The sequence below is a fragment of the Sturnus vulgaris genome, chromosome 1 (genome assembly GCF_052056855.1).
Source record: "Sturnus vulgaris isolate bStuVul1 chromosome 1, bStuVul1.hap1, whole genome shotgun sequence".
NCBI classification, from domain to species: Eukaryota; Metazoa; Chordata; class Aves; order Passeriformes; family Sturnidae; genus Sturnus; species Sturnus vulgaris.
The window spans coordinates 29,733,628-29,758,714 of record NC_142243.1 but is presented as its reverse complement, the minus strand read 5'-3'; the positions used below and the strand labels follow the sequence as shown (position 1 = coordinate 29,758,714).

The 25,087-nt window shown below is 38.5% G+C and overlaps 1 protein-coding gene across 3 annotated transcripts in view; it reads left to right on the top strand.

The window, feature by feature from the left end:
- The first annotated feature begins 1,200 nt into the window (after positions 1 to 1,200).
- Positions 1,201 to 25,087, top strand: part of SNX13 (sorting nexin 13) — a 65,198-nt gene continuing 41,311 nt past the window's right edge. For 2 of the 3 annotated variants that reach the window (XR_015802787.1, XM_014894397.2), the window contains exon 1: positions 22,121 to 22,227. Coding sequence is in view for 1 of the 3 variants with exons in the window: in XM_014894396.2 (XP_014749882.2) it covers positions 1,326 to 1,337; positions 22,121 to 22,227 (119 nt within the window). In the remaining 2 variants the exon portion in view is untranslated. Of the gene's footprint in view, positions 1,338 to 22,120; positions 22,228 to 25,087 lie in introns of those variants that run through there. The other variant, XM_014894396.2, reaches the window with a different exon arrangement.

Sequence of the window (25,087 nt, the reverse complement as noted above, 5' to 3'; positions counted from 1 at the left end):
ACTATTTCTTTGGTGTGCATGTCATGTTACTGGGAATGCAGGAATAAACCCCATCTTGTTCCTACTCTCCTGATGCACCTAAGTTTAACTGTGTAACTTAAAGTCTAGCGAAAAAGCACACAAACAAAAGCCCACAGGACAGTGCTTAAAGGAAGAGCAAGTTTCGGACGGGAATCTTTCCGTGTATTCAAATACTAAGCTATGGGGGCACATCCCCCCCAGGGCTCTCTGGGCTGGGACAGACATGGCTCTGTTTCTGTGGAGATGTGTTTCTGTTCCATACTTTATGTCATTACTTAACAATACAGTAGGTGACAGGCTTATAGAAGTTTCTTTCACAGAATCAATGAGTTCGGAAAAGACCTGGGATCATCGAGTCAAAACAACGACCGATCTCCACCACGTCCGGTAGACCATGACACTAAGTGCCACATCCAGTGTCACTTCCAGGGACAGTGACTCAACCACCTCCCTGGGCTGCCCACTCCAATGTCTAAACACACTTTCGTGAAGAAATTCTTTCTAATATCCAACCTAATCCTCCCCTGGTTCAGCTTAAGACAGTGTCCTCTCGTCCTGTCGCTGGTTGCCTGGGAGAAGAGACCGACTTCCAGCTGGCTACAGCCTCCTTTCAGGCAGCTGTAGATAGCGATAAGGTCACCCCTGAGCCTCCTTTCCTCCTGGCTAAAGACCCCCAGCTCCCCCAGCCCCCGCTCAAAGCACTTGTGCTCCAGACAGGACATGCGCTCTTCTTTAGCATCTAGAACAGGGCAAGACGCGCAGCTCTGCATACGTCACTGGTGGATGAGAGATATGCTGCTTGGTCAGAAATTTAACAAAATATTTCGATTAGCGTCCGCAGCACAGTTGCCTGGCACCGAAGAGCTCAAAGACAGGTCATACCAAGGGAGATAGGGCAAAAACCACGCCCCGCAGTTTCGAGCTCCGTGCCGTGCGGCCGGACCCCGCCGAGGGCTGTGGGTGCCGCGGCCGGGGTCGCCGGGCAGGCGCGGGCCGGGCCGGGCCGGGCTGGGCGGGGAGCGGAGCGCCAGCGCCGGCCCCGGCAGGGGCGGCCCCGCTGGGCGGGCGGGCGGGGCGGTGGCGCACGTAGCCGTCCCAAGATGGCGGCCGCTCCGGACCGGGCTGCGAGGGCGGCAGCGGGGCCGGGGCCGGCGGGCGGGCGCTGACCCGGGCGGCGGCGGGGGCTGGCGGCGCTCGCCTCGCCTCCCCGCGGGGTGCGGGGTAGCTTTCCGCGCGGCCGCCAGGCTTCACCATGCTGCGGGGCTAGAGCCGCCGAGGCGCCGCCGCAGCGCAGCGGGGTAATAATGTTAACAGAGGTAAGAGCGCTGCCGAAGAGGTGCGGGAGCGCGGGGAGCGGCGCGCCGTCCGCCCGAGCGAGCAGCGCTCAGTGCCGCGGCTCGGCCCTCCGCCGGGGCCTCCGAGTTGTCTCGGCGCTGGCAGTTTCCCCCTTGGCCGCGGAGGGCAGAGGCGCTGGCCGGCTCGCCCAGGGCAGCGCCGGGCCCCTCTTATCAGCCTCCCTTCTCTCCCGGCAGGGCCGGACGGGAGCGGGGCGCTCCGGCTCCGCAGCGGAGCCCGGTCCGCCGTGTCCTCTCCGTGCGGCAGCTGGGCCCGTCCCTGTTCCGACGCGGTCCGCAGGCGGCCGGGCTGTGCTGCCCGGCGGGGACCCGTGGGGCCGCGCCCCCGCGGCGGGCCCGTGTCTGGAGGAGCGGAGCGCACCTGGTGAGGGGGAACCCGTCTCGGCCCTGGGCCGCACCGGGGAGATGCCCCCGCCTGGGCCCCGCACGCCTGCTCCGGCTTCCCTTTGGCCTTCTTCTCCGGCTTCGTAAAGGCTCCGTATTTGTTTTCTTCTCGGAGGGCTTAAGCCGAGCGGTTCGGCTGTGCTTGCAGGAGTTTGTATCAGTAGGTAATCCCTAGAAGTTGGCTGTCCTGGTTCAGCTCTGCCTGGTGGAGGGTTTCTGTCCCGAAGCAGCCCGGCTATGAGGCAGGCAGGTATTTGAGGATCAGCGTGGGCTATAAATGTCTGCTGTGTCCAAAGGCATTCTAAAAGGGTGGAATCTGGCAGTGCTTTCCAGTTGCTGGAAATTAGACTTTTACCCCGTGTTCTCTTTTGTCTACAAAGAGCAATTGATTTTCTATTTTTAATGTCAGCAAGGTGTCCTGAGTGCAGATACTTCTGCAACACAATGACTGCCTTACCCATGTTTTATAATTTGTCATTTTATTCTACAGTGGAGGTTGTTCATCCAAAAGTGAGTTATCTTATGTCTTGCAGGGTAAAGGCTTGCTTTCCAACACCTGAACATTACGGCTTTGCTTTCCTGAATGATATTAAACAGTTATCTTCCACGTTTTAAATTGCATCAGTTCAAAGTTTTTAGGGCATTAAGGAAGCAATTCTGTAGAGCCATGAGCTCTCAGATTTCCCCAGGAGGTTAAAATTTGCAGAACGAGTTAAACATGTAAAAATATATGACCTATTTTTGCATTAAGGGTATTAGGCGGGTGGTCAGGATTAATAAACTGCATTAAAGAGAGTTGGTGTGAACATAAGCATTAGCCATAATAATTTAGATTATTTTAAGGGCAGCATAGAACGTTCCGGGTCGGTGCCTCCACTGGACTGTTTGTTCCTTTCGATGGTGGCTGTGTGTGCCCATCCAAGACACTTTATCTTGGAACTGATTTTTTTTTTTAATAGTGAATATTAGTGTGGATGACAATACATTGTCTCTTTGATGTAATGCTTAGTGATTTCACATGTGATGGCCAGTTATGACACTTACCCTTGGTGTCAGGAGGAGAGGGTTGTAATGTTCTCTACTTCTAGTTCCAGTACTTAAGTTACTTGTAGACAAGATGTTTCAAGGGAAAGTACTGCAGCCTTGGTCTCTGCCAAGGAGATGAATTTAGATTTCAAGGCGGTCTAGCAAAATTGCAGGCTTTGCCTGCCTGAAAAGCAGCTGTGGGGAGTTCTTCAGGCAATCAGACAGCTCTAGGCTGTCAGGAGTACCCACCTAAGGTGAACTGGAGGAGTCCTTTCCCTATGCACTTTGCTAGGTGTTCCAATGATGACTTGGTAGCTACAATGGCCTGGGGATACTGCACACAGTCACACCCATGAACCCTTACCACACTTTGGAGGAATATGCAGATTGTTTCAAGTCTACTGATACATGATTTCTTTATATATGAAAATTGAGATTGACGGTGTGGTGAACTGACATTAGAAGCAAAAACTGCACTCGTTTTTGGTGCTGGATATTTGTGGCCTTGTCAAGTTTGCTGCTGTCTAGAGTGGCCAAAATTAGTGTAATTTTTTTTTTTAGCCATTAAAAATTTAGATCCATTTCCCCTGCTATAACTGCTAGTTTTATAACTTAAAAAATGTAGAAAATATTTTTTCTTAAGTGTGCTTAAGAATGAAGGGAAGGCGAATCAGGTTTTACATGTATTGTTATCATGCCCTAACATAGTGTTGAGTTTCTCAAGGTCAGTTTCCTACATCCTTTGACTGTATCCATATATGCATACCCCAGCAGATTCGTTTCAGTTTTGTGTGAATGCAGTTAGGATTCGGACTTTGCAATCAGTAACTTCAGGGGAAGATCACACTTCCTGTCAGGAAAAAATACTATCTATGTTTTTTATTTGGCCCTTTCTGCCCATCTCATTTTAGTTGCATTCAAAACCCACACTGTTGGATGCCAAGCACGTACATTTATTGACCTAGCTGGCAAATACCATTCTCAAACTTTTCACCATAAAACTTATTTCTGCTGTAATGTTGAATACATTCTGTCGGCATGTGTTTAGAGTCCTGCTGTGATGATCATTTCCCTTGTCTGTTGGCTATTGTGTGCCTTTTCACTTGTTCCCCTTTTCTTGTTCATCAGATGTCTCCTCTGCTTTCCAGGCCAGTGTGGCCTGTTCCCGTGTGACTTACTGCCTCACCACTTTCTCATCTGGCAAGGCCATGACAGACACAAGTGGCAGTGGTCTTTCTCTTGTCTTTTTGGACAGCTGGCTTCGTCATTCGGGGGGAACTGCACTGCACAGACTATGGGGAAGCAGTTCGTGTTTTACAGCTCTGGCTCTTGGTGGTCAGTAGTGTCTTAAATTCTGATGGAACAAACAGTAGGATTTTGACTTAACTTACAAGAAGTTTTAGGTGTCTTTCAAACTGATGGGCTGTGCTGTCTGCATTTGCAGCCTGTGTTACCTCTGAAGAAGGCACTTTATCTCAGCTGAGAAATAGGTTCCTTTTTTTATTCTCCCCAGCTACTCATTAAACTGTTTTGAGATGCTTAGGGAGAACTTCAGAATTTATCAGCAGCTAAATTTTGGATTACTCAATTCTCAGCTTAGTAGGAGTAACTTGTTGCAGTACTAGTGAGAGTTGAGAAGATTTTTGAAATTTGACAAAATAGGAAAACCTTCTTTCTTAACCGTAACTAAAAATGAACCGTACTAAATGAGCTCTGATGTGTTGGTATTTCTTGTTATTGCAACTGGTCAAGAGAATTCATTAACTACATGCAGTACTTCCTTTCCATTAAACTATCTACGTTTAGTTTATAGGAGAGGTTTAACGACTTTTTTTTTTTTTTTTTTTTTTTTTTTTGTAAATTTTGGTAACTACTAGCCATTGAGAACCATTTCTGAGCAAAACCAAGCAAATTAGCCTGATTTTTAAGAATAAAGGTTGACTCAGCAGCTTAATTTGCTCTAGAATAATAGTGAATTAGCCTTTCTGCAACAGTAGCACATTGTAAAGTATAAGTACAGCTCTGAAAGATGCAAAACACAGTTAACTGCTTGATGTACTGTAGCATTAACTTTTCCTGTTCCTTCATACATGTCAATGGCAGATTGCTCTGTGCTTTATGGGTATGAACTGTGTTCCGCTGGTAGAGCCATTTTCAAATGTGTAGACATTTATCAGAGTGCTGAAATAAATAAGTTTCCTGTACTTTTGTGAAACTTGTGTGCTGCGGCTTTCTTTAGTGCCAGTGTTTTTTCTAGATGAGATCTAGCTGAAGCATTAGATGCAAGCCCTAGGGAGGTAAAAAGCTTCTTTCTCCTTCAGTATTTTCTTTCAATGAGGTTTCCCCTACAGCTGGTCTGTGTTGTGTCCTTAATTGTTCCTATTACACCTCTTTTAATAACTCTATAGTTTATGAAGTGTCAGGTGAAAGTATGTGAGAAATGCTAAAATTAAGAGTACTAACGCTTTACAAAGAAGAGTTATTGTATATTCTTAAGTACTTGTTTTTAAATATTTTGCTGGCTACTAGTAAAAGATAGTGTCTAAACACTCAGAACTATCTTAGAATGTACAGTGGGGCCTAAACTGCTGACACTGAATGCAGAGTTCAGCAACAACTCTAAAACATCGATCTGGACTACTCCCCAAAACAGTGTGGAGGAAGAAAAGTATGAAGTTCCTTACTTCAGCAAAAATAGTAATAACTTGTTTGGTTAGATAGCTGAAGGAGTTCCAAATGATGGTTTCCTCTGTCTGCCACTCTAGGGAATTATCTCTTTTAAATATGTTTGTTGCCTTCTCCCCACCCTTACAAAGATGACAAAGCATGTTTTCTTTGAGCTAGCATTGGAAGAATTGCTATTATTAGAAAGAGAAGTCATTGATATTGTATCTAAGTTATTTGTAACAGTGAAAGAAATACTATTTACAAGTCTCACTAAAAATTTTCCCCATTGCTTGGTTGAGAATACCAAGGCTGGAATGATAGCAAAATCAATTGAAGATGGTACTTGCAGTTGTGTGAGTGAGAGGCTGCAAGAAGTACAAGGCATTGTAAGCTTGGGCCTGATGCTTGTTCTTATGTCCCCACCATGTAATGTCTGATTTCTGAATTAATAGAACAAGGCATTATTTAATGATGTAAGCGTGTTGACAAGTTTGAACAAGAGCACTCTAACCATGTTTACATAATTTCTGTGGAATCACACCTCCAAATGATGATGGCATGATTGTGATTTACAAGTTTGAGGTGAAATGGGTGTTTTATTTGTACTGTGAGGAAGCTTAGATGATAGGTATGTTCAGTCAGGGGGACTCCTTCTGTAACTGCCATTTGTTTTGGACAAGAGGTCAATTCCTAAACTGTCACCGTTTGGGAGGACCTGTTAAAGATTATTACTGCTCTGAAACAAGAGTAGCTGTAAAATCCTGGGAGAGTGGAGATGGATTTCTGAAGAAGTTGCAATGTTGATTGACTTTGTGTTCTGTGTAGAATGGGATGTGATCTCGGTGTTGCAGTTAAAATAGTGTGAGCCAAATTTATTGCTGTATTGCTGACATTTTACAAACACTTAAAAACTCCCACAAATTTTAACTAGTTTTTTTTTTAGTGGGATATTATGAAAAATCAGGGATTTCCTAGTATGGAATATGGAATTTGACCATTGTGGTTAGTACAGCAGTTTATTTTGAAGTTGTTTTACCAGTGACACTGAAATTTTTTCAGTCCTGCTATTTTGCCTATAGTCTCAGGCAGTGAACACAATACTAATTTGATTTGAACCTCCCCAGTTTGCCAGTCTGCTAGTTGCCAGCAGGAGATGGAGATAAAATCATCTCTACTGGCTTGAATCCTGTGAAACCCCTTCATGCATCACATGGGTTGTATGATGTCCTTTCTTCAACTTCACTTGGAAGGATTTTTTGATAATCAGAAATACTAAATTTAAAGAACTTTTTTATTATTTCACAGGTGGAAATACCACTGTGTTTGTTCATGTGAGGGCTCCTATGGCCTAATTAAAAGTTTACAGGTACCATTGATGTCTGAAATGCTTATTTCAGTATCCCATTAGTGGTTGGAGTTCTGAGTAGGAGGATGAGCTTTGCATGCATTTTCTTTCCAAGAATGCACGTGAGTTTGGGAGCATTCTTTGAAGAGTATTAACTGCTTAAATGTGGTTGAGCTTTTGTTACAATGTTATTTTTTTCAATGTTTTGTGTCTGTTCCTTTGCCCTTCTTCCCTTAATCTCATGCTTCTTGGAGGAAGGGGGTGATCCTGGTTCTGTTTTAATCAAATCTGTTTCTATCAGAATGTTTTGATTTCGGAAATGTCACTATTGTAAGATCATGTATACTTGTTTATCAGTATATTTTTGCAGTTTTAGGGAATGGCTTCTCAGCACTTCTGCTGGTGCCTTTAAGGCAGTGCAGGTTAGGCTGTCTCTTGTGATGTAAGGGAATGAATTTGAGCAGGAAGTTTAAATTGCTACATATCCTGCAGGGCACCCTGCATTTCCACTCTTCCGGTCAACACTGTTATACAAGGCCAAGTAGAAAATTAATCTAGAATAGCAAAATTTTTGCAGTAGTTGTCCAGCTGATTATGAAACAGTGCCTTAGACTTGAGATGATTTCTCACATACCTCTTAAGTGATACTAAAAGCAATGGGGAACAAATGTGCATAGTGTTTCCAATCACCCTTACTCAGGATTTGGCATTCCAGACTGCACGGATGAGTTGAAAATCTGGTGATGTACATGCCTTGGAAACAAGTGTCCAACCTGTGTCACTGTAGAAAGAGCGATTGCTTTGAAGTCTTGCTGATTGTCAGAATGGTCTTGGAACCGTCTGTCTTGGAGAGATGAGGGAGCCTTGCTTGTTGCCCTGCTGCTGTTCTAACAATGGCAGATGCAGGCTGAGATATCTCTGAGTCTTGAGTCTTTTATCCTGTGTGAGGCCCACTTAAACCTTTGCATTCCATGTCCATTACAATAAATCTAAACTTTCTTTAGCTTGGGTTTCCCAAAGGTGGTGGTGTTTCATACTGTTGTATTGGCTTGCTTTTCTGAAGCTTATGTAATGATATTTTGTGATACCTTGAAAATAATGATCGGTAAAAATAATATATATTCATTTTTCACTGAAGGGACTCTTTGTGCTTGAAATCACATCTATATTTATCTGTATTTGGATGATTTAAATTTTTTTTTCTAAAAATCTATGCAAGTGGTTGTGGTTCTGTTTCCTCCTCTCCCAGTGTATCTTGGTATATTTGTTACTGATAGATATCTTAATTTTTAATGAAACCTATTGGGGATTGAGGTATCCAACTTCTTTTAACATACTTGGAAGAAAAGTACTTTATTTTATACTTTATATACTCAAATTAGTGGTTTTGATCACAATGCTGACAAATAGAAATTTCATTAACTTTGTGGAGTTAAATCATATATTATGGAAGTCTTAAATCTTATGATTTAATGCCTAAATTAGAAATTTAATTTGATGGTACATATAATGAAATGGAAATTACTTTTTATGTTTGTTTATTTCTTCTATAAAATTTAACACTTTTTGTGGAGAACAAATTGGTTTATGTGAGTACAATTTTTATTGTTGTGATAAGAAATTATTTACTTAAAACATTAGGCTAGAAGAATAAAATTTTATTTAAAATTTTCACACCAAAGTTTTTCTCTTCATGGTCAGCATTTTTTCTAAATTGAATAGTGTGCAGTAGGTGTGTTAAAAATGATTTGTCCTTACTTTATGGTCTTACAACTATATACTTAATTTCTTCTTTAGTGCTTCATGCTTGACTTGCATGTGTGCTTAAAACTTTGAAATAAATTTTATGTTTATTTCTTTATGTTGTTTTTAAGATCTGGGCTTTAAATGGTACTGGTCTTCTGTCTTTCAGTTGGCAGTTGCCCTACTGCAGTTTCTCAAAAGTCCTTATGAAGATTATGAATCAGCAATAGTGATACCAACAGCAAAGAATATGTCTTTGAATGTTTCTGAGCTCTTCCATTTCTTTATTGGATATTTTCCTTTATTGAATTCTCCGATTAATTATGGTTGGCTGTTGCCAATCACTGTTTCTTTTAATTGTGCTTTATTGTACTGGCATCTTTTTTGTTTGAAATATTTTTATTTTAACAATCTCAATGTAACCTGGTGCTTGCAGTCTTCTTATTTTTTCTCTCTAGATTTCTAGAGAATTGCCCATTCTCCAGAAAATGGAACTCTTATTTCCCTTATTCTCTATGTTTTGATGCATTATGCCAAATGTTTTATTTTGTTGTTGTTGTTGTTTTCCAGTGATAAAAGTAGCATTGTTTCTATGTGGAGTTGTGTACCTGGATTGGTCTGTGAATGCTTCCACATTCCACACCTGTCCGTGTGGTTCTTCTTTAGTTCGTTCTTTGTTTCTCTCATCTATTGCCCTCTTCTTTATTATTTTCTTTATATATTTCTGTTTGCCTGTTGCTGTCACTGGGATGGCCATATATTTTTCTTTATCTGTCATCCATGCATAAAGGCATTTAAGATACTAAGAGTGCTATTTCATGTTTGACTTCACTGGATCTAGTTTGGCTGCTACTAAAGTGGTTTTCTCCCTTCCACCAGACACAAGCTGGTCTGACAGCTTCTTGTTTCAGGTCTAGCATCTAAGTAGCAACTGCATGAATTCTTTTGCTTTGGTGAACCAGTCTTGTGGAGGAATGAGAGGGTGGGAACACAGGGTAAGTTGCCAAATCAACAGCTGCATGGTTCAGTGCTAGGGAAGTGCATAGTGTTAGTGTGCATTTTCTTCTGTGTAGATCTAAAATGAGTCAATATCCACAACAGTTCCTGTATTTTTGAAAACAGGGAATGTCACTATTCCTTCTGTGACTTCTGAATGCATCTCTGCCTCCAGAAAAAAATTACGAATATAAGTTTAGTAGTTCCAGTTAGGTTTCTTTTTTTGTTCTTGGCCATGTGGCAATGATTGAAGTATTTAGATATCTTCTCTAAACTTGCCCTGGCAGCTCGATATTCAAATGACTCAATTAGTTTCAGTCTATAATCTTGAAGTGGCAAGAGTTGATGCACCATTTCTGTGGTTTCCTTCCTCTGTCAATCCATTGAAATTAGTTAGAAATATTCCATGCCCTTGTGTATGAGAATGAAGTATTCCAGCAAGTTCAAAGGACTGTTCCTTTATGTAAATGTAATTTGTAGGTATTCACACTTGTTTTCCCTTTTCTCTGTCTTTGTGGGAGAGGCAATATATGAACCTGGGAGATATCCAGGAAGTAGCTGACATGCTGATTCTGGGCCCAGATTTTGTACAAGGAAGAAGATGACTACTTGAGGCTAAAAGATTCACCTAGGATACTCAACAGGCTCTTGACTTCCATAGACAAGCCAGATGGGCAGAGGTCGTGGAGCAGAGTCTTGGAAGAAGTTGTAGGAGGCTCCACTCTACTTACACTTACCTGTGTAAGTAAGTGCTGCCAGCAGTGTTCTGTAGCAAACCACTCCATGAAACTCAAATAGTTTGTGCAGAGTAGTGCAGTCAGCAGACAGCAGTTTTCTCAGTAACAGTGTTAAGGAAAATGCAGAAGTGCAGAGAGGGCTGTGGAAGAGATGCACAGAGTGGGCAAGTCTTCCTGAAAGGGATGGGGAGCCAAATATCTCTGGAAAGCAAGAAGGTAGAGCCCACAAGCAATAAGGACTGTAGGAGGTATTGGAAAAGGGGCATATTAAATACATGAAGGGAAAAGATTTTGCTTCTGCTATATTCCCATTACATTTGTCCCATTGGAAAAAGACAATAATATTTAAACAATTTCTCCCCCTCTTAAGTAAGGGTATTTTTTGCTGATTCCAAGCAAAATCAGAGTGCTGATTTTCCGTGTTGGCACTCTCCATTCTGTGAAGAGTTAGGCATCAGCTGCCTATTAAAAAGGTTGCAGATTTTTTGTATATTGTGGACTATTGAAAAACTTGCTGACACTGAACTTCTCTTGCTTTACTTTGTGCAACTGGATGATATTCTGTCCAGAAAAACAGCTGAGAGGAACAGGAAGTTTTTAGGCTTACTCTAGCATTGTAAAGATTTGTGTCTCTTTGTATAACAGCTGTTTCCATGGTTATTTTGTCTTCATCCAGTAAGCATGCTTCATGCGAAATCTGGCCCTGTAGGAGTTCAGATGTACTCAGAGACCACTGGGAATTTGTAGTGAAATAGTGGTTGTATCAGGGTTTCTGTAACTGAAGAAAACCTGTGGCACTCAGAGAACTGCATAAAATTTAAACTTTTAAGAAAACATTGGAGCAACATCATCGTCTCCAGAGGAAGGTGCTAATATTCTGTCAGTGGTTTTAAGTTTCATAAAAATGGACTGTATTTGCAGCTTGGGATCTTACTTGTTATTTGTGTACTGACAACAAATTATTTTGGAGTATATTCTGATCTTTGAAGTTCTATTTTTAATATCCATTTCATTTTCCAGTTTGTAAATTATGATGCTGATTAAAAAGCAGTACATAGTTTTAAGAACTATTGTGGAACTATCAGTAGATTTTTGACAAGAAATCAGATATAATGAAAGGGTGGTCATTGCAAGCAGGAGTCCAAACTGAAACTAGTTCATGATGCTGGCACTGACTGAGGACTTGGAATTAAAAGACCAAAACAAATCTGCGAAAATAGTAAAATCAGTGAATACAATGTTGGTAGCTGTTTCTTCAGAATCCAGTGTTTAGGCAGTAGATGCCCTTTATTACTTTGGTGGTAAGAGTGTAGAGACTGCTACCATTTTTTTTTTTTTTTTTAAGATAAAGGTGACTACCAGGGAGAGGAGGAAGGGGATAATACTTTAAAAATTGTGTTACTTCTCAGTCACATAAACAGAGGCCAGAATGTTAATTGTGAGCATCAGAAAACTTTCTAAATCTACCCTTTTCTTGGTGGCAAGTGTGGCCAATGTGTGGCTTCATAACATGGATATATTTTATTTTAGCACAAAATCCTTTATGGTGGAATAGGATATTTTGGTTGACGTATGGATTTGTATTGTAACAGGAAGACCAAAACTGGGCATTGGAATCCAGGGATGTCCAAGTGGAGAAGAAGGTTCACTTTGCTGTGTCTGCTGGTGGCACTTCTGCTGATAGAGAGTAGAATACTGTTGCCTCCTTGGCTACAATGGCACGCTGCTGACTTGTGTTCACCTGACAGACCTCGGGGTCTCTTTCTGCAGAGCTGCTTCGCAGAGAGTGGGCCCCAGACTGTACTGTGGCCCAGGGTTAGTCCACCCCAGATACAAACCTGTGCTTGTTTTTGTTGAACTTGAACTCCTGTCAACCCTTTTCTCCAGCCTGTTGACATACATCAGAACCCTCCAGTGTAATGGGTGCTCACCCCACTTTATGATTCTGGTACCCTTTTACTGAGAACTCACTGTGTCACACCACCCACATGGCTCAGGCATCATCAGCCCCATACTGATCCGTGAAGGCTCCCACCTAGTCACTGGCTGCACACTGAACTCTGTACCACTGATCATATCTTTGCATCCAGCATTTTTCACTTGCCTTCTAATCTGCTCATCCAGCCTGTACCTCACCAGTCTAGTGATAAAGAAGCTGTGGGATATTGTGCTAAAGGCAAAGTGCACGTCATCTAAGGCCTCGCCCTTGTCCTCAGAGTCACACGCCTCATCATAGAAAACAAGTGGGTTGCATGATTTGCAAACATGGTTTCCACTTGGTTAATCTCTCTTGATTGCTCACAGCCTTCTTGGGTACTTGAGGTGATGCTGACTGGCATATATTTTCACTTCCTCCCTGGCCTGGACCTTCTTTCTTGCTGATGGTCTTCTGCTGCCAATACAATCTGAGAAATCATTTGTGGTGGCTTTCTGTTAAGCTTTGTTTTTTTGGATTCCATGATAGCAATTACAGTGCTGTCTTTAATTAAGGTGGCATTTTACACGATGGGTGAGAAACTCAACGTGGTATTCCATTATGAACATATATTGCTTACAACTTTTCTCCTCCTTTTTACTAAATTAAAAAACCCCACAAAAATAAAAAAACCTTTTTTTTAGGGGTAATAAAAAGGATAGAGATGTTTTAACCACATTATTTCATTTGCCAAAAAAATTCTACAAGGATAGGTGACATGACTGACTGTCTGTATTTAGAGACAACAGCCTTTATCACTAGGGACAATGTGGAAATCAATTTTTAGTCTTGTTGAGTATGTCTGTTATTGGAGGACTCCTGGCAATTGTGATAGATAATGTGAATTGGCTTCTTCCACTTGTATTCTTTCAGATTTGTAACATGACCTAATATGGCAAATAGAGTTAGTCTTCATATTTAGTACAGTCTTTAATAAAAATATTCCAAAGTTATGTTTATAGCTTAGTATTTTTAAAGTAACTTTTTCATCTAGATGAGGAATGTTGCTTATTTGGGATATATTAGATTGTGGTATGTACTATTCAAAGAATACTGCATCCAAAGCAGTTGCATCTTAACTTTAGTGGAATAATGCTGAAAATTTTGCTGCAAGTAGCAAATAGCAACATAATATTACCAGTGGATTAAAGAACTAAACAAAACTCTTGGATGACTTATTTTATAGAGGAAGCCACAGTACTAAAACGTTGATCAGAAGTTAATGACTAAATCTTTGCAATAAACTTAAGTACTGGATTTTGTGTGTGTATATATAATATTTATGTGTATGTGAAATATGTATAAACACATATATGTTTAACTCTCAGTAAAAAAAATAAATCAGACATCCTGCAGATATATATTGAAATGTATAGTTGATCAGTCTGTTTAGAATAAACTATTGATTTTAAGGAATTTGCTTGAAAATAATTATTTGCTTATTGCTGCTTTCAAGCAAGTCATCAAGTGATAGAAACAAAAATCTTAGTATTTTTGTCAGTATAAAATTTGAAGGTGTTGTCTGCTGTTTACATGTGATGAGTTGTTAAGAAAAAAGCAAAACAATAAAGCTCAGTGACTGCTGCTCTATGCAGTTCCAAAATGTACCAAATTTTATATAATTTATCTTACTTTATACCTTCGTATCTTTGACACTTGTGTCTTTGCAAAAACTGTATGCCTTCACTTGATTTCACTTTTTGTTGTCCTGGGGTTGTTGTTTGAAGGTAGCGAGATTTTCCAAAGCAGATACTGTATCATTGTGCATTTTTTTGGTATTTATTGTTTTTTAAGCCGATTCTGTCAATTCAAGATTGCACAAACTGTTTTGCACACAGCCACTGCTATGAAATTGTATGGTGTCTCCACAGATAAAAAGAATGCATTTATTTTAAGAAAGGTAATCATTGTTCATCAGACCTCTTATAATCCATCTTTCCACTTTTTCCTCCCTGTAAAAATCATAGACAGCAATCCATTGCCTTTGAACACAAATACAAAATAGTGTTTATATAAAAAATCTCTATATAAATTTTTTTAGTAATGGTATAAGTTGGGCAAGTGTAATGGAGATTTAAGTTCCAGGAGTAGGCAAATGCTTATTGCTTGGCAGAAGGGATGCTGAGTTGAAATTACCACTACCATGGAAGAACAGCTTAGAACTAAAGAGATTTATTCTCAGCCTTCTAAAAACATAGCTCTTAAGGGATGAAGAAACCTTTTTAAAAATGTGTCCCATGCAAGAGTTTCTGTAGTATCCATGAGCTCTGCCTGCATGTTTTTGTTAGAAACATAAAGAGATGACCACTAAATCTGATTCTTGTGGTGAGAGAGACTCATTCAATGCATACAGATAAATTTCCTTACAGATTTATATTATGAGCTGGAGTGATAGAGATCATTCTTGAAGCAAAGCTCCTGATTCTTGAAGTTTATTCAGTGGAATCAGGCTTCTTTAGCAGTGAAAAAAGAAAAAATGGTGAAAATAACTTTTAGATAACCCCTTGCTGCAGGAAAGTAAAAAGCTTAAGATGCTGCTTGAGCAGTAGTTACAAATAAAATATACAATAACAATTTATTGACTTAGCGTATGTGATCTCGTTATTTGGAGCCATATAGTAGAACAGACAATTTTTTTTTCACCTGCTAAAGATTCTGGAGGATTCCCCCTCTCTTCCCTTTGCCACTATTTTGCACCAGAAAAACGTGAAATAGATGTAATCTGTTTATCCAGAGGCTGAATGTAGAACAGTCTAGATTATCTCATTGGCTTGAATTCAAGATAGAGGGATTACTTTATTCTCTCACTTTAGATCCTGTCAAGCCTGGCCCTGCTTCAATCACCTAAGGTGATCCAAAATGCTTATATCTTTTTGTCTTGGTTTCTGTCCAAATAAATAAATTAGCTTGGATACAAGTCAATATGGATTGTTACAAAGGAAAGGATCACTTCATTGGAAGTTGTATTAAAGATGAGTTTGAGTATGTCACTTTTATATTCAAGAAAGTAGGACTTGCACCTCTTATTTCCCATTGCTATCCAAGATGCTCAGGTGTTTCTTTTAATTTGACCAAAATTTCATATCCTTTAACTAGAACATGATTCAGAGTGGTTTTTAATGCAAGCATGTTATTAGAAGGTGTGCATCTGAGAAGATTGCCTCTTTGTTTTTCACAGTAAGTTAAGTACTTGGGCCACTCAAATAAAGGTTACGTGAAATGAAACTTTTCTGTCCCTTGCTGATACTTCTGCTATATAATAAAGTAGCTGTAAGCACAGGAAATAAAGGTTAGTAAAATGAAGATCAGTTTAAAATTAAACATTTCGCTTCCTAATTTCATGAAATGATCAACAATGGTGGCAAAGCCAGGTGTGAGAGAGGAAGAAAAAATAATCTGTTCACTTGAGAAGAAAGTTTGACGCTGAAAATATTTGCCATTTCTTATAGAACCTAAGTGTTAATCAGAAAATCTCTTTTTCTTGCAAAAAACTCAGTTGTGTCAAAATATGGAACATAACGTTTTTAATTATATTACAAGTTGTATAGTAATATCCTGATTACTGTAAACAGTAAAGTTTTAGTATGGGAATTTGTTGTTCTCTGGATAGATGCTGAAATCAAAGTAATGTGCATAATAACTTTTAATCTTTCTAGTTACATACTATAATGTTACATTTTTTTAAAAAATGTTAGCATGTATTTTCATTTAAATGTTTGCACTTCTTAAAATGAGTTTCAGGAATAGTCAAAACCGCAATAATTGTGAATACAGATGAAAAATTGTCACCTATCCATTAGAGCCTGGTCCGTTAGACTGCTTTGCATAGCTGTAGGGGCAAATGATCCAAAGGCTTTGCTGCTTAACGCAGTGTGAGGAGCAGCAGGAAAACCCAAACTCGGAACAGTTAGACGTGATTGTGTTGGAATTAATGCAGCTGTTAAGTAATTAAGCCATTTGACATACAGAGTGCATTAGCAGAAGAAGCGGAGGTGAGGTAGAGAGGAGACAGATGGGCTCTTGCTTGCAACAGAGAGTTTCCAGCCTCTGTAACCAGGACGGATCAGCAAGAATACTACACTTACCTAGAAGAAACTTCATGGGCCAAACTTCTTAACTCTTAACATTGATTACATTATCCTCTTCATTTATTTAAAAGGTTTTTAGTGTATATGTTCTAGTATTTTAAGCTTTCTTTGAAAAAAAAAATCTAAACTTAGAACAATAAAAGCAAAATAGACTGTAAAATCCTTTAAAATTTTTTCTTAAATCCCAGGAGTTTCCTTGGGAGTACTGCAGTAAATTATTATGTAGATTCACCACAATTATTTTTCCATAGTACGAAGTAGGAGTGGAGTTTAGGGTGTTTTTTTCCTTTGCCTTTTTGGGCTAAGGAAGGAAAAGGGCAAAAGGATAAGAAGAAAGAGGTTAAAAAGAGAACTTTATTGTTGTTAGGAAATCATGATATGTGGAAGTAAAAACCCCATTGACATGTATTTCAGATGATTGCTTTAACTTTGGCAGATAGGAGAATGTAACTAGAAAGTTGTTAATGGTTTATTTCACAATTGTTAAATATTTCTCTGAGTAGTGTAACATAACAATTTCATTGCACTGAAATTGGCACTCTGGTTGGTACAGCTTTCCAATTTTACTTGTCATGCTAGTGAAGAGACAGTAATTTGAAACCTAAAATAATCTTTTTAATCACTTGACAAAAGTGACACTCACCTTAATTATAGAAAGGTTTATATGTGAACATGTTCCATTTGCACTCAAAATGGAAGTCAAATTAAAAGGCAGATGTGTGGAATTAGCAAAATTAAACTTGACATCTACTGTAAATGCAATCCCTGACAATTTTTTTAATGTGAGCCCAGAGGAGGCATTAAAAAAAAAAACCTAATAATTTAAACTACCAACTACCCAAATGGCAAAAAATAGTTTATCAGTATCTGTGAGAAACAGGTCAGCTGCTGTAACTTTTAAATATTAATGGAAATATGTAATTTGATAAACAAGAATAAAAAGACTGTGAGCAAAGAAAGTATGTTTTTGTTTTTAAATGTTGCTGTTCTTTCAAAGCTCAGATTACTCTGTTGTGACCATTAAATGTGAAAATAATCAAAAATTATGACCTTCCAAGGTGATATAAGTCTTTTGGATGCTACTGTAAGACTTAAATCGTCTTATCCTGGAGCTTTAATAAGATGATTTAAGCAGATGATTCCAAAGCCCTGCCTTCCTAGAGGAGTGTTCTTCAGTTCCTCTCAAACTGTGTCTCCAAACTTGAAACCACAATTCTCACACAAAATATGTGGGAATTGTGAAGAGAGACAAGTGCCTGGAACAGGAGATTCTCACTGGAGTAGGAGGGTGGTGGCACCCAGAGCCGAATGAGTGGAAAACACTTGCCCTCTGTTCAGTGGCAGAGGGGGCTATAAGAACCTGTCATCTGGACTTGTGGAGTAACACTTGTTTTGCCCCAAACCAGACACACATTACCTTATTGCCAGTTGCAAACTAAAATTGACAGCACTAGTTTAAATCCAAACAACAAACCTACATTACCAAAGTAAATCATTTTTAGAGAAAGATGTGTCAAGACTGAAGATCTTGCTTAAAAATGGGTGTGAGGGGCAAAGGTCTGAAAGATTGTCAGATGGATTTAGCAAATAAGAAATCTATTGAAGTTACTTTTTAGTAAGACATAATTGTGTTTGTTTCTGGAAGAAATAATTGCTGTGGATTGTAGGTTTCCAGAATGTGAATGGTCATATTAAGTCATATAGTCTTAGCTCAGCACTACTGGCTATAATGGCATGTGGCTTAGACCATCAAAAAGCTGCCTTGATTAGGGAGCAGAAACCAAAGAAAGAAAAAGCAAATATGCATAAAAAAGCAAATTATTTATGTACTACTTTTAATGCTTGGCTGTATACTGTGGAAAAACCATTCAGTGTGAAAAATGGACAAAACCTTGTAAAAAAAAAACCCAGCTGTCCTTGAGGTTACAGTTTTGTTATCTGTAAAAGCTGAATCGAGCAGATATGAATATTCACCTTTTTGTGTCTTCTCACACCTCATGAGCCTCTGCAGTGTACTGTTGGACCTTACAGACACCCCTGTACTTCAGCTGCAGTTTATTTTGCTGAAGCAACTCCAGCTGTGGAAAGAAAATTACCATGAGTGACCACAATGCTGCATTAACTCATTATATATATATATATGACCGTAGTAATATACTGTAGAAGTTTTTGCAAAATTTTCGACTTGAAAACTAAGAAGTAATAATGGTGAGACAAACACAGAGTATCTGTAGTGGTGGTAAGCAAAAGTGGCTAAAAACTAATGAAGTGGAACAGCTGCTGACATGGAATAAACATCCTTTATCCATGTGTATGCACACAGTATATACCTGACCATGCCCACCACACCACTAAGGCCTGTGTATCTCTTCAGGCTTTAGGTAACTGTCCCTAATTCCTTGAAAGTCAGTGAACAGCACTATGCCAGGTCGGCTTGGAAGTTTGCCCTGCCAATATAGGGCAGGTCAGCTTCTTTTAAAGGGTCTGGATAGCTGTGACTTAAACACCAGCAATTACACCATTTCTTCAGAAAACTGGTTTGTTCTTTGTTTTGAATGATAAGCATTTACCCTGCAGCTAACTTTAGTAAGATAAACAGAGCTTCACTAAATATGTAAATATTCTAAAAATTAACATTATAAATAAGATTTGGAAATAAGCTGTAAGTGAGGTTTGAATTTAAATACCTGAAGTATTTTCATACTGACCAGCTGTATAGTCATATTTGTTTATGTTTGGACGTGCCATTAAAAAATAGTTGGTTTTTATGGATAAAGAACTTTAAGTTTTCTTTTTTTCCCTAGGAGGTTTACTGCTGAAGTCCCTTCAGGAAGTGTGTAGTTAGGGAAAGTTTTGTTTACAATCAGCAAAAGGGTTACCATCCTGATGATTTAATCTCTTTGAACGTCTCAAAATCCATAAGACTATAAACCACTCATTTAGAATAATCAAGAATTGGGCCAATATCTGTTGTGCTTCCTACAGTGTTGTACGATTTTTAAGAAATCCTATTAAAATACCAAATGAGATTTGGATCTCTTTACCCATATGCTAAATTGCAAAACTGGAGCATAGGACAAAAGGTCACTGTTTTATTTATTAGAGTTATAGAGCTTTCTTTGTTAATTATGCATTCATCCAACTCTGACTATACATCCATCTAGTTTAATTAAGTCATTTAGAGTGCTTATCCCATATTTAGAACTTAAAGTTTTTTGAATGATGTGATTAAGCATAATGAGTTTTTGACATAAAAAGACCATCATTAAATGCTATCTTCTGTGTGCATGTCGTCCTTATCATGCTTGTAGTGCTCTGCAGAAGTTTTAAAATGTATTTCTGAGGGTATGAATTTGCTGAATCTTCTTTTTGTATTGAAATGTAGATGTGCAATGGGATCTCATGTTTTAGTTAATTGTTGCATTTGCCAGGAGTTTTTTTGTTTCTTTTTTTTTTTGACTGATGGGTCTCTCCTTTCCATGTTCTGAAGAGTTTATGATAGAGTCCTGGAATGGTTTGGGTTGGAAGGGACCTTAAAGATCATCTAGTTCCACCCCCCCCGCCGTGGGCGGGGAGACTTTTTCCTAGACCAGGTTGCTCAAAGCCCCAACCAGCCTGGCCTTGAACATTGCCAGGGTTGGGGCATCCACAGCTTCTCTGGGCAGCCTGTTCCAGTGCCTCAGCACCCTCTCACCTTATATCTAATCTCAACTTAGTCTGTTTGAAGCTATTCTCCCTTGTTCTGTCACTGCATGCCCTTGTGAATAGTTTCTATCTTTCTTGTGGGCTTTCTTCATGTACTGAAGTGCCACAATTATCTACTGCATTTACTTATTATGAGTCAACAAAACAACAAAATCTACTCGGTTGTGATTTTATTAGTGCCAATTCAGCATTTTAGTTGTGTGGCTTTTGTGGTTTATATTATCTATTGAAACAATTCCTCAGCTTAAAGAAAATTGAATAACTTGCAATGCATTTTTTTTAAATTGCTACACTTTAATTATACTCGTCTACGTACTTGTATGTTTAATTTTTGCCAGCCTCAAACACTGACAAAGCCAGTACAACTTGTATCTTCTGCTAAGAAAGTTCAACTATGCAGAAAAGATAATTTCATCTCAGTGTTCCATTAAACTTTTAACTAGGAAGAATTCAATAAATTTGATTATTACAGTTTAGATTTGTAAAACAGTCTCTCTTCAGAGCTGTGTTTTTGCTTTTTGATCTTGCTCTCAAAAAATAATCAAAGCTGCTTTATATAGGAGTCTTAATTTACATTATTTTTCATTGTCTATAGGATTTTTAAAATTTTTTTTGAAAAAGTTGATTATTTCTAATCCTATGCCCAAGATGAAAAGATGAAATCTAAATAGTTTTTTGAGAGAAATGAGCTGTAGCTCCTTCGTATTAAAAGCTAAAAAAGGGCTCTCTGCAAATCTGGTGTTCAATCTCTGTTTGTTTTCTAAATGTCAGGCTGCAAGACGAGTTTATTTAAATACTTTCTTAGTGTTACTTGTTGACACAGTTGTATGAGTTCCCATCAGAATGTCATTTGATCACTGTTAGGAAAGGTGTAAATTAGACAATAACAGTAACCCCCCCTCCCCCAAAAAAGAGAACTTTAGAGCTGGAACAGTTTGGGTGGCCTATAAATACTTGTCGTCATTGTGTTTCACACTCTCAGGACTTGGCTGAAACATGCTTTCCATATTGAACTAGAGACTAGATTGAATTAAATTTATATAAGCTTTGTTGGCTGCATTGCAGCATTGTGATGGTCTAAAAACTATTGTAGCTCAGATCAATCAAGTTTTCCCTGCCTTACTTTTTAAAATTACCATGCACTTATGTACAGGTATGTACAGGCACAGATATGTCTAGATAGAGATATAGATAGCTTAAGTATGTATGTGTGTATATGGGTATATATAAAAATGCACTTACACTATAATCTGTACCGGGAATCTCACTGTTTTTTTCGTACTCCTGGTGGCTGCCAGTGCAGGTGGAGTTTAGCCAGCTGCATTTATGTCAGACATCAGCCCTCAAAATCCCACTGGCCCAGCATGTGCTCTTCTGACTGCCTTTAACTTCATCATGGGCTTTTCAAACAACTCTTGCATTCCTGCCACTGCCCAAGTATCCGTTTCTGAAGTTTCCCTCCCTTTTATTTATGTGGAGGGGTAAAAGTAAACTTGTGCCAATTTGGTGCACCTGTTGACCCACCTGTGACTTGACTGGATAAAGGGACACCTTTTTAGTCTTGCACCTCCTTTGGTCTAGGGAAGAAACCGCATTGCTTGGTCATGGAAAATAACATGTTTAAATGTGTAAAACAAGCCTATATTGTCTATTCCTATTCTATCACAAAGTCTGCTTTTTCCTAGGAGATGGTGGAGAACTTTTCACAGGGTAGGGATAGAGAAGAGGTGAGGAGGAAGGGATCTCAAGAAACAAAAGTGCACAAAAGGAGAATAGAAAAGAAAAAAGTAGCACCTTAGAGGATGATAGTTTTATCTGAAGTGAGAGATGAGGAACAGTATTTGAAAGAAAAATGCTCTAATGTTGGCTAAACTGGATTACTGGCCCACAATTTAATGGGGGACATATTTGATAGCAATATATTCTTAAAAACAAAGGTAATTTTTATTTCATCAAGCAGAACTTATATCTGGTTAAAATGTATCAAACATTATAGAAACTACAAGTATTGCTCTAGAGACTTAAAGTTGTATGAATATAATATTAATTATTCCTTTTCTATATGTTCTTGTTTACAGACCAGTCTTTCCATATGGGGATGGGGAAGTCTTGTGCTTTTTCTAGCAACTTTTGGACCCTTCGCCATATTTTACTTTGCATTTTATATCCTCTGCTTTGTGGGTGGGTAAGTATATTACTGTTTTGTTTAACTTGCTGTGAAAGTAAAATTTTAATGGGTATATTAACAAAGAGCTTGCTCTGAAAATCTGAAGTAGCTGTATGTAATTAATATTTCCACATTTGAGCACCTCTTTATGAGCAAAATTTTTGTAATTAAAATCTCAATATAGCTGTTTTTAGTGGATGTTAGAGGACAAATGCTCACATAAAAACACTGGTAATTTCAGTTCATACTTTTTATTAGTGTCAGTTCTTTTCTCAGTTACTTCTAAGTGCTTGCATTTCCTTTTCTATCACAATCTCATTTTCCTATCTAAGGCACTTGATTAATGGGAGTGGATGCTGTCCTGGGTGTGTGGAAATAATGCTACACTTTGAACAAATAGATCAGCAGCTGTATGAAAGCATAACATATGTTTTCATTTGTTATATCTATATAGGCAGGAAGGGAGCAAACAGGTGAAGTTTAGCACCATTATTACATTGTATATTATGATGTTTGCCTTGTAACAATTAAAACATATTCAATGGCAAGTTAGAATGTCTTAGTGGGATTGTTTTTTTTATGCTCTTATTTGATACCATACAGAAATTATGTATATTTCTATATATCTCATAAAAAATGTAAGAGTTTAGTAGCTAGAATTAGAGATGCTATGCTTGGGTTTCAACTGTACTAGGCTTGGTATTTCATCTCTGAGAAATCAGAATAATCAGTCTGTTAGAAAATGGATTTAATTAATGTAAAACTAACCTGAAGTAAATGCTTTTGTCTTGTTAAGTCTTGATACAGGTACGGTTGGCATATTTTGCTATCTGTTTGTCCAGGGCAAAAGTCAGAGTTCATCCAAAGGCAAGAGTGTATTTGCTTGCTGTTCTGTCTTACCACTTCCTTACTACTTGCAGTATGGAAAATAATATGGGATATAATAATTTCTTAAGATCTTATCCTTCATTCTTGCACAGTTTCAGTTTTTTGGCTAGTCAAACCAAGATCTCAGAGCACGTCTGAAGTCAGCTACAATTCGGCACCATTAAACTGCTTGTAGTGCCTAAGTTCATTCACTCTCAAGTCAGTTTGCATATCTCTTTGCTGTGGTTATTGTGCTGCTTTGATTCATTTTTGTAGCTAGACAGTAAACATTGATCTTGTTGAGCATAAATTCATCTAGTGATAGTGTATCTGTTAGAGCAGAGTGTTTACTTACATATATAGATGTGAAGTCTCAGCCCTTGCAGTAGAATGTCATCACTTCATTACTTTAGCATATACGTCTTGGCTATGACTGTGATCTGGCCTTTTTTACCCTGTTAATCTTTTTCAGGGTGACACACTTACTTTAACATTCAGCACACAGAACTGTGAATGCTAACTAGGCCAAATGGGTTCATATCTAAATTACTCTTGCCTGCTTTTTTCTTTTTTTAATTAATTTCCTTGAAGTTTCACAAAATGCTTGGTCATGCTTCTGTTAGAAACAAACAGAAATTGTTATGAAGTAACTTTTGCACTTGTGATTAGCAATTATATGTCATATCATCGTATATTTAAATTTCGAAAACAAAAATTTAGTTCTGGCTCATGATTATAGGTCCATAATATTTACTGTGCCCTTCTTTGGACCAAATTAGCAATTTTGGACATGGATTTTTGTCGTTGTATTTTTTGTTGAAACTTGGTATTCCTATCCAATTTGTGACACAGTTTTCTAGGTCTTTATATTTCGTTCAAAAAAGAAGTGGCCTGCATCAAAGTTTTCTGACTTCCACTACCTGGAAGTACAGCTTCTGTCCCATTTTGCAGTTTTAGCAAAAGAAAATCCTGAATCACAACTGGTTGCACCCTTAGTATTGACCTAAGCATTTAAATAATACATCAGTGAGCTGTGCAGGAAGACAATGATGGTGCCATATCTGTGTCAATGTAATCAATCTGTTTATACTGTTTAACTCCAATTATGTGCTAATTATTTCTTTTTGATTTGCACTCAACTCTGTGATTGCACAGATGGTTGTAGTAAATGTACTATTGTTTTTGGTGTACATGGAAGAATACTTGAAACCATTTGTATACATGAATAAAAGTTCAAAATCACAATTTCTCTTTATTTCGTTTTGTTTTGTTTCAAGACTGGTTTATAAAATGTTAGCCTTTTTCCATTCAGGATCTGGTAACTCATTCACTTAGGGAATGGAGCTCAAAAGCAGGAGGCTAAAGATAGATACTGTTTACTTAACCTGTGTCAAATATTACAGGGTGGTATTCTTCTTTTTTCCTCTCCTACAAGTACTGGTGTAGACCCCTTTACCTGAGCACTGACCCTATCTGTTACCATCCTGCTAAGAGTGTTTCTTATCTTCTCTTTCCTTCCCTCTTTCAGCCCTAAGGAAGCAAAATAAAAATGATGTGAATTGTGGTTTTGCCAAATAGAAAAATTGAAATTTCTTGGATCATCAATTGCTTTGCTATTTAAAAGAATTCCTTCTCTTATCAAATCCCATAATTATTGATGCTCAGTCACATCCATATGTATGTGACCGTCGGGCTCCATTAAGGATTGTAACTGCTGACCAAATCAGGAATGGTTCTGTAGCTGCTTTTTGACTTTCACAAAGCATTCAGCTGAGACTGTTACATTTTAGACTTGAGGGGAAAGTAATAAATCTGTGGTCTTCATTTTTCTATCTTTTACCTTTGTTCTGTTGTTAATCTACCCTTGAAAAAGCTGGCCATCCAGTAATCTTTGGAAGAATTTTTGAAAAATGAAGCAAAATACAGTCTTTTCCTTTTTCTACTCTATTTATTTAGAGAAGAGTAATATGATTTCTCATTCATGTATTGAAAAGCCTCTTGATGAATTAAA